This window comes from Lampris incognitus, chromosome 9 (genome assembly GCF_029633865.1).
Source record: "Lampris incognitus isolate fLamInc1 chromosome 9, fLamInc1.hap2, whole genome shotgun sequence".
Classification (NCBI taxonomy): Eukaryota; Metazoa; Chordata; class Actinopteri; order Lampriformes; family Lampridae; genus Lampris; species Lampris incognitus.
In genome coordinates this window covers 53,193,646-53,203,632 of record NC_079219.1, presented here as the reverse complement: position 1 = coordinate 53,203,632, position 9,987 = coordinate 53,193,646, and the positions used below count along the sequence as shown (strand labels likewise).

The 9,987-nt window shown below is 49.6% G+C and overlaps 1 protein-coding gene across 1 annotated transcript in view; it reads left to right on the top strand.

The window, feature by feature from the left end:
* The first annotated feature begins 1,736 nt into the window (after positions 1-1,736).
* The window catches only part of pde11al (phosphodiesterase 11a, like), a 32,976-nt gene continuing 24,725 nt past the window's right edge, over positions 1,737-9,987 (top strand). The window contains exons 1-5 of the mRNA XM_056287018.1: positions 1,737-2,510; positions 4,140-4,298; positions 7,287-7,376; positions 8,127-8,267; positions 8,503-8,567. Coding sequence (XP_056142993.1) covers positions 1,737-2,510; positions 4,140-4,298; positions 7,287-7,376; positions 8,127-8,267; positions 8,503-8,567 — 1,229 coding nt within the window. The remainder of the gene's footprint in view (positions 2,511-4,139; positions 4,299-7,286; positions 7,377-8,126; positions 8,268-8,502; positions 8,568-9,987) is intronic.

The following is a 9,987-nucleotide window of genomic DNA, read 5'->3' as shown; positions in this document are numbered from 1 at the left end:
GGCCGAGTCTGGAAAATGTATTCATGACTTCCTCTTTACTGCCGACGGCAGTGGAAGACGCTGATTATCTCATCTTTTACAGCGTGGGAATTGTCCATTTGCGTCCCCACGTCAGCGCCTTGATTTCCGGTGCGGACTGCGGAGACGTGAACGTTCTTCTTGCTTAGAGTTTTTCTTTGAGCTTCGAGCAGCACCCGTGGACCCGGAGCACACCGGGCTGGGGAATAACTGATGTGTGTGTAGTCAGGATGTGTGTGCGTGCGTGTGTACAGGAGAAAAGAGAGATGGAGGTGAGATGTGTCTACATGACAGTGTATCCGGGCGTGTGATCATGTCGAACACTTGCTTCCCTTCAGACACCTCCCTCTGAACCCCCCCCCCCGGCAGAGAGCCTTGAGGGCACTTTGTAAAGTTAACTGAATAGACAGAGAGAGCGAGGGAGGGGGGGAGGGGGGTGTTGTGTTGAACCGTATCTACTCTTTTTGTGTGCGGTTTTTAATGTTTTTAATGCTCTCTCTCTCTCTCCTCTCTCTCTCTCTCTCTCTCTCTCTCTCTCTCCTCTCTCTCTCTCTCTCTCTCTCTCTCTCCTCAGTTATGTGAGTGGTAACTTGGAGCCAAGTGGCCTTGGGTTGTTTAGTTATTCACATGCCAAGACATTCAGAGATGCCGTCATACAAATCTCCATTCATCCATCCATCCATCCATTCATCCATCCATCCATCCATCCATCTCTAAGAGATACATGTAACAGATAGACTCAAACGTCTTAGAGAACTATATATTTACATACACGTTTGAAGAACAGCTAATTTATATTTAATGATCTAAAGTGCTACAAAATAACACAAGTGCATAGCCCTGATACAGCGTGCGTGCGTGGGTGTGTTGAGTGTGTGCGTGCGTGCGGGTGGGTGTGCGCGCGCGTGTGTGAGTGTGTGTGTGGGGTGTCTGTGTGTGTGAGTGTGTGTGTGTGTACACAAAATACATTTCAGAGCAGAACACACAACAGTGAGCCGCCGAGGGACGGCGGTTGTGTTCCGTGGGGTGTTGTGTTGCTCCGGAGGGGCTTGCTGGACTGCAGAATCCCCTGCGCGCCCTCAGCGTCCGTCTCTTCCAGAGGAAATACAGCTTCCAGCTCCTGTGTGTGTGGCTCGTGTTTGCAACAAGCGCGTGACTGCACAGTTCATTCAGGAAATTGTGGCTCGCGCGCACGCGGTATAAATGGAACCGCAGCATCCGTTTCTTATTGGCGCGGGATCGGAGCCCTCCAGAGAGCATCTCCAGTGGTACAGTGTGTAAAGCGCGAGAGCAGCCAGACCTTCAGGGCTTCGTTTTATTCAGTTTCTTGGGAGAACATATATATATATATATATATATATATATATATATATATATATATATATAATATGTATAAGTATATAGGCGGGTTTTCTCATCTTTCCTATTGAGCAGTAATCTCTCGGGCCATCGCTCAGTCTCACTTGATTGACAGCTTACAGCCCGTCTCTCCACCGTCATCAGCCCGGATTCAACAGAACCAGATCCCTTCATCCATTTCTCTCCCCGGGGTGTGAGGGAAGAGGGCGATGGATCGGCTCCGACGCGGAATGAGGGACTCCACTGGTTCGGGGGCGTCACTTCTCTGAGCGTCTCGGAGCGCACCGGCACCCAAAACAAGTCCCGTTCCCGACATCCCCTGACGCCGATCGCCTCTTCTCCCTCAGCAGCTTTCCACCATGACAACGTTTGACTTCTCGGACGTTGAGGCGTTCCTGGACTGCCACCCGGACCTGTTCGAGGAGTACCTCCTCCGCAAGGGGAAATGCGAGGCGGTCAGCAGGTGGTTGAAGGAGCACCGGCCGTCCAAAGCGCCGACGGCGGAGGAGAAGCGCGGCGTGCCCTGGGACCCTCTGTGGCCCAGCAACCCGGACGGACTCCGGCGCCGCTCGTCCCACGTTGAGATGCGCCGGAAGTTCGCCCGGTCCAAAGCCACGACGGCGCACCGGACCTACGACGAGCACGTGAGCCTCAGCGAGTACGACTCCCAGTCCAGCATGAGGCGGCGCGCGCTCCTGCGCAAAGCCAGCTCCCTTCCGCCGACCACGGCGCACATCCTCAGCGACCTGCTGGAGTCCCGGGTCAACGTGCCGCAGTACGCGTCGAGCGCCATCGACTACAAGTACCGGCTGAAGGAGACCAACGAGAGGGAGTTCTTCCTGGAGCTGGTGAAGGACATCTCCAACGACCTGGACCTCACCAACCTGAGCTACAAGATCCTGATCAACGTGTGCATCCTGGTGGACGCGGACAGGTGCTCGCTGTTCCTAGTCGAGGGACCGGCGCACAAGAGGACTCTGGTGTCCAAGTTTTTCGACGTGCACTCCGGCACCACGGTGCGACCCTCCTCCGGCACCGTCGACTCGAACGAGGTGCAGGTTCCGTGGGGAAAGGGCATCATAGGCTATGTGGCGGAGCACGGAGAGACCGTAAATATCCCAAACGCGTACGAGGTAAAAGTGGCGCCTGGGGTGGCCAGAGAGGGGCCAGTGGCCCTCCCAGTGGGGTGTTTGTGTGTGTGTGGGGGGGTAGGGGGTGGGGGGTGCACTCTACTTGTTCTTCAAATGTGGAGTTTATTCTGTACAACACAGTTACAGCCTACATATCAGGAGGAGGAGGAGGAGGAGGCACCGTCTGGTAAAGTAACGCAAATTTGACTATTTGAAAATAACGGAATAGGAGCCTTATTTGAAGTCACGGAGACATGGCAATATTGTGCTCCAGCCTCCTTTTCCGCCTCCCTTGTCGCTCACTCGGCGGTCGTCAGGGTGTGTGCAGACAGTTCAACGGTGCAGCCCTGAAATATTACATAAATATTATATAAGCCTCCCAGGAGTGATGATCCGAGACCAGTAAGGTTGTGATGAAGGACTTGTGGTAATGTGATAGGAGCACTTAACAAAATCCGCATATAATCGTTGTTTTATATTGTAGCGAACTCGGGGGCAGTCTGGGAGACCGTCGCCACAGCGGGGACGCGAACCGGTTTCTCCCACACCTCAAGCGACAACGTTAACCAGTCGACTAAAGCCTCCGACCCGTTAGTCAAGGACCAACGTGTCTACATATCCATGCACGTTACACTATTATTTAATTCTTTCGCTTTAGAAGGTGGAGTGGAAACATGGGTGGCCAGGTATTTAACGAGGGTGGAGGCCACCCTCCAGATCCGGCCTTGGTGAGCCCGGTCCACATTAAAAGCCCCGTTAGTGCAGAATAAAAAGCTGTAACGATCATGAATGAGTAGACTCGCTAGCCGGTTGGCTAACAGGTCGGACCCTTTAGTCGACTGGTTAACGTAGTCGCCCGTGGTGCGGGAGACCCGGGTTCGCGTCCCGGCTGCGGCGGATTCCCGGCTGCCCCCTGAATTCGCTACAGAGCTGAAACTGAGGAAAAGGGTTGTGCAGTGGTCCAGGGACGGCATCTCTGCCTTACCCTGGGACTTCCGTGCGTCATGAGCACCCAGCCACGCCAAGAGATGAAGCGGACCCTCGGCCAATTACGTCAATACAAAAGATTCCCTCAGCAATACACATAATTCTTGCAGACACCCACATAGGCCTTGCCTTCTATACCTCACCAGCTGCGCTGCAGCTCGTTATATTGTGGCCCTGGGCAGCTTTAGCGGCAAAAACAACATGCAGGTCCCCCTGAGGTCCATTACCGCACTAAACGTAGATGTGTGCCACTGACAGGACCGTTGTTTTCCAGGTTATAGTGGGAAAAACTCATAGGCGTGCAGAAGAGGGGGGGAAAAAGGTAGGGGTTAGGGTGTACAATATGTGATTTTTATATGAGAAACTATAATTACACTCAACAATAAGTGCCCAGTTGAATGTGCTTTTATTGCTGGTCACCCCTCGCAACCCAGCTGAAGTGGATAATAGCCCATGGTCATAACCATAACATTTATCTTACTACACGTCTCGGGGTCTATTGCTGGTGTTCTCACTGGGAAGAATGAGTTACTTCTACAATAACTACACTGCTCTGTACTGTGTGTGTGTGTGCGTGCGTGCGTGCGTGCGTGCGTGAGTGCATGCAAGCCTGCTCTTATTAATGACGCATGCCCATATCTCCAGGACCACCGCTTCAGTGACGAGATAGACAAGCTGACAGGCTATAAGACCCAGTCCATCCTCTGTATGGCTATCTGCAACAGTGATGGAGAGGTCATAGGTGTCGTTCAGGCCATTAACAAAAACCCCACGGGCACTCCCTTCACCGAGGATGACGAGAAGGTACGTTTCTTTTTCTCTTTTGGGGTGGGGGTACACCCCCCCCCCTCCAACGAAGAAGTGTCTCCACAGACATTCACCCAGGAAAAGTCTTTGCAGTCATTTCCTTCGGTATTGGCAATAGTAGTTGTGAAGAGGGTTTTTTTTTAAAGGTAACGGGTTTGAATTGTCATTGCATCAAGAATAAATTTGCAGATGGCGTTAATATTCAATATTTAGGTGTTCCTGCAACGTTAAACCTTCGGTAGATGTTGCACCTGTGTGATTGAAGACAGCGGTTTTGGTGGAGCTGCTCTCTGTCTCAAGGAGAAAGTCTTCCTGTTCCGAGTCTTCTAACTTTCTGTTTCAAATCCTCACAAATCCTGTTAAGGGCTTTTTAGATCAGCTGCTGCGTGTAGTCGCAGTCTCAACATGTCCACAAGGTGGCAGAATGAAGTCGAGGAACTTCTATCCCTCCTCCTCATGTCCTCCAACACAAGCGCCTCAAACAACTATTTTGAATGTGAAGCTATGCTTCACACACACACACACACACACACACACACACACACACACACACACACACACGCACACACACATATATATATATATATATATATGTGATGAGCCAAAACATTATGACCACCTGCCTAATATGCTGTTGGTCCTCCGTGTGCCGCTAAAATAGCGCCAACCTGCCGAGGCATGGACTCTATAAGACCCCTGAAGGTGTCCTGTGGTATCTGGCAACAAACATTCGCAGCAGATCCTTCAAGTCCTGTAAGCTGCGTGGTGGAGCCTTCATGGATCCCACTGGTCGGTCCAGCACATCCCACAGAGATGCTGAATCAGATTGAGATGTGGAGAATTCGGGGGCCAGGGCAACACCTTAGACACGTCATCGTGGTCCTCAAATCATTCCTGAACACTGTGTGCAGTGTGGCGGGGCGCGTTACCCTGCTGAAAGAGGCCACTGCCACCAGGGAATACCACTGCCATGAAGGGGTGTACCTGTGTAGGGGTGGCACGCGTCAAATTGACGTCCACATGAATGGCCGGACCCAGGGTTTCCCAGCAGAACATTGCCCAGACCATCACACTCTCTCTACCTACGTGTCGTCTTCCCACAGTGCATCCTGGTACCATAACCTCCCCAGGTAGACAGCGCACACGTACACGGCCATCCACGTGATCTAAAAGAAAATGGGACTCATCTGACCAGGCAACCTTCTTCCACTGCTCCAGGGTCCAGTTCTGATGTTCGCGTCCCCATTGTAGTTGACAGGGGTCATCGTGGGCACTCTGACTGGTCTGCGGCTATGCGGCTCCGTACGCGGCAGGGCGCGGTGCGCTGTGTGTTGTGACACATTCCTCCCGTAACCGTCATTAAACTTTTCTGTGACTTGTGCCTCAGTAGGTCTTCTGTCGGTTCGGACCAGACAGGATAGCCTTCGTTGACCTCGTGCATTGATGAGCCTTGGGTGCCCAGCACCCTGTTGCCAGTTTGTGGTTGGTCCCTCATCGGACCACCTTCTGTAGGTACTCATCACAGCTGACCCGGAGCACCTGACAAGCCTTGCTGCTTCATAGATGCTCTGACCCAGTTGTCTGGCCAGAATATTCTGGCCCTTGTCATAGTCGCTCGGGTCTTTACTCCTGCCCACTTCTCCCGTATCCAACACGTTGACTACGAGAACTGACTGTTCGCTTACCATCTAATCTACCCAGACCTTGACATGTGCCCTTGTTTCGATTTCGTTTGATGGCTGGGAGAGCTGGTGTTGGATCGGCTGGGAGAGCGGGGAAGGCTAAGCTAACTGCTAGCCCATGCAGACCGGCAGTTCCGATAACGCCAGATGACACTGAGGGCGGTCTAGCGGCGGCCTCGCCTAGCGTCGATTGTGCAGTGTGGGGAGGTGTGTTGAAGGTGTCTGGCTGGGAGAGCTGGTGCTGGATCTGCTGAGGGAGCCTGGTCTGCTGCGTCCTGTGGGCCCAAAGACCACGGCCCTGACCGGAGCTGTGCCCGGAGAGGAAACACCGAGGGCGGTCAGACAGGACGCGGAAGCGGGGCAGGCTAAGCTAACTGCTAGCCCATGCAGACCGGTAGTTCCGACAGTCATCCTGGCTGGCCTTCGATCTCTTTGACAAGTGACATTTTTGAATTGTATTACAAATTTACTGAACGGGCTGGACTGTGTTGTTGACTGTTTGTGTAGCTTTGTTCTCTCTGGTTTTGTATATTTTTGATGGTGTCGTTTTTGGGTATGTGTTTTTGTCTTTTGCGTTGCACTGCTGCGGGCTAGGAGAAACGAAATTTTGTCTTTTTTGTGTATGCAAGTACATGAATGAGATAACAATAAATTGATCCTGATTTGGAGATGATTAACGTTATTCAGTTCACCTGGTCATAATGTTTTGGCTCATCAATCCCAGATCGCAACATTGCTGTGGCCCGGACCCATCCCACACCCGCCGCTTTCATCCAGCCCACATATTGCTTGGAATGATGGTATTTGGGCAGTCTGCTCCTGTTTGCCAGATCTGGGCCAGAACCAAGCCACAGCAATGCTGCATGTACCAAATATTTGCCAAAGGTGGCCCATATTTGTTTTGTGATATTTCGGCCATATTCACCATTTACCACACAGGCCACTTCAGGGTCACATCCAGATCACATGTTGCCAAGAGCACCGTATCTTTCCAAAAAAGGCCCACGTTTGATTTGGCATATTTAGGCCATATTTGCTGTTACACACGTGGGCCACTTCAGGCTCACATCCATTTTGTCAGGGCCAGAAGACCATCGATGCTGCATCACTGCCTGAAGTGGCCCACATCCGGATGCTATGTGGGGTGTACATACAGTTTTGAGTTGAGAGGTGGGCCATCATGCCTCTGCATCACCCTGCATCCTGTGACCCCTGGTTCACCACTCTGATCTGTAGCGAAACTCAACAGATAACAAACACTCTCCACCAGTCCAGTTTAGTTGCTTTTACTCTGCTTTCTCAGGTGTTGCAGATGTATCTACCGTTCTGCGGAATATCGATCTCCAATGCCAAGCTGTTTTCCGAGTCTCGCAAGGAGTACGAGCGGAGCAGGGTGAGAGGTCCGACGCTGTGTATTGTTTGTAGTAGTACACCCACAGGCACGCTACACGTTTGTGTATGATCAGTCGTATGGAGATTTAAGAGCAAATAGTTACTGTAATTTCTCTTTAATTGGACAGGAGCACCCTCAGATTCCACTATTAATTCTAATCAATATTTCAATCAGCAAGTTGTGCTGTTAGTCACGACTGTAACTCACTTCATTTAATTCAGCTTTTCAAAATTCTTCCGGCATATTCTCCATAACATCATGTCCCGAAGGCTTTTCCCCTCTGACACAGACAACACATTCAGTGACGATCATAATGTTACAACAAAATACAATGTTATAAAACTATATAATATAATGACCGGGTGCTGTGCTGTGGCATACAGGATGTCAATGCTTCTGCAGTGTGTGTGTCTGTCGATGTGCTTTTCGTTCTGTATTCAGGTGTGATGCTGTGTTAAAGGATGCTGCTGTTTGTGTACCGTGTTGTATCTGCTGTTTTCTGTGTAACATGCTCCTGCCTTGGGAAAGAAAAGAATGTCCTTCTCTGAACAAAATAATCTATCTACTTGTCTGTCTCTATCTATCTATCTATCTATCTATCTATCTATCTATCTATCTATCTATCTATCTATCTATCTATCTATCTATCTATCTATCGATTGGTCTGTCTGTCTGTCTGTCTGTCTATCTTTCTGTCTGTCTGTCTCATTGTGGTGTTTGTGTGATGGCCATACATTGTTCTCTCGTCAGGCTCTGTTGGAGGTGGTCAATGATCTGTTTGAGGAGCAGACCGACTTGGAGAAGATCGTCAGGAAGATCATGCAGCGCGCCCTGACGCTCCTCCAGTGTGAACGCTGCTCCGTCCTGCTGCTGGAAGACATCCACTCCCCCGTAGGACCGCCTCTATGTTATCTAATCTCTCTTTGTTTTTGTTCAAATCAGGCATATATATATATATATATATATATATATATATATATATATATATATATATATATATATATATATATATATATATATATATGCATAAAGGTTTAACTTATTTGGTAAATATCCTTCTACCTTTTGGCCCATTCATGTTTAGTGTTGTCCTGGATTGGTTATGATTATAATGTCTTCACTTTAGGTGGTGAAGTTCTCCAAGACATTTGAGCTCATGTCTCCCCTGTGCAGCGTGGAGCATGACATCAGGTGAACTTCCTTTGGGGAAAAGAAAGTCAAACAGGCAGACAGACAGGCAAGCAGACAGACAGACACAGACAGCCAGACAGACAGAGACAGTCAGAGAGACAGACAGACAGAGACGGTCAGAAAAACAGACAGACAGAGACAGACAGACAGGTACTTGGTACAAGTTAGATTCCAAATCATGTTCAGTCTTCACAGAAGCAACACCCTTCATAAAGAAATTAAACGTTGAACAAAATGCCATAATGAAGGTAAAAATGGCCTCTGACGAGCTACTGTTATATATATTATATATAATGCTGTTATACTGAATATGTACAATGCATCCGGAAAGTATTCACACCCCTTCACTTTCCCCACATTTTGTTAAGTTACAGCCTTATTCCAAAATGGATTAAAGTCCTTTTTTTCCCCTCATCAATCTACATACAATACCCCATAACGACAAAGTCAAAAAGTTTTCGTAGAAATTTTTGCAAATTCATTAAAAATAAAAAACTGAAATATTGCATGTACATAAGTACATCGAGGCACAGATCTGGGGAAGGGTACAAAAAAATGTCTACAGCTTTGAAGGTCCCGAAGAGCGCAGTGGTCTCCACCATTCGTAAATGGAAGAAGTTTGGATCAACCAGGACTCTTCCTAGAGCTGGCCGCCCAGCCAAACTGAGCAATCGGGGGAGAAGGGCCTTGGTCAGGGAAGTGACCAAGAACCCGATGGTCACTCTGACAGAGCTCCAGCTTTCCTCTGTGGAGATGGGAGAACCTTCCAGAAGGACAACCATCTCTGCAGCACTCCACCAATCAGGCCTTTATGGTAGAGTGGCCAGACGGAAGCCTCTGCTCAGTAAAAGGCACATGACAGCCCGCTTGGAGTTTGCCAGAAAGCACCTAAAGGACTCTCAGACCATGAGAAACAAGATTCTCTGGTCTGATGAAACCAAGATTGAACTCTTTGGCCTGAATGCCAAACGTCACGTCTGGAGGAAACCAGGCACCTCTCATCACCTTGCTAATACCATCCCTACAGTGAAGCATGGTGGTGGCAGCATCATGCTGTGGGGATGTTTTTCAGCGGCAGGAACTGGGAGACTAGTCAGGATCGAGGGAAAGATAAATGGAGCAAAGTACAGAGAGATCCGTGATGAAAACCTGCTCCAGAGTGCTCAGGACCTCAGACTGGGGCGAAGGTTTACCTTTCAACACGACAACGACCCTAAGCACACAGCCAAAACAACAAAGGAGTGGCTTCGGGACAAGTCTGTGAATGTCCTTGAGTGGCCCAGCTAGAGCCCAGACTTGAACCCCATTGAACATCTCTGGAAAGACCTGAAAATAGCTGTGCAGCAACGCTCCCCATCTAACCTTACAGAGCTCGAGAGGATCTGCAGAGAAGAATGGGAGAAATACCCCAAATATAGGT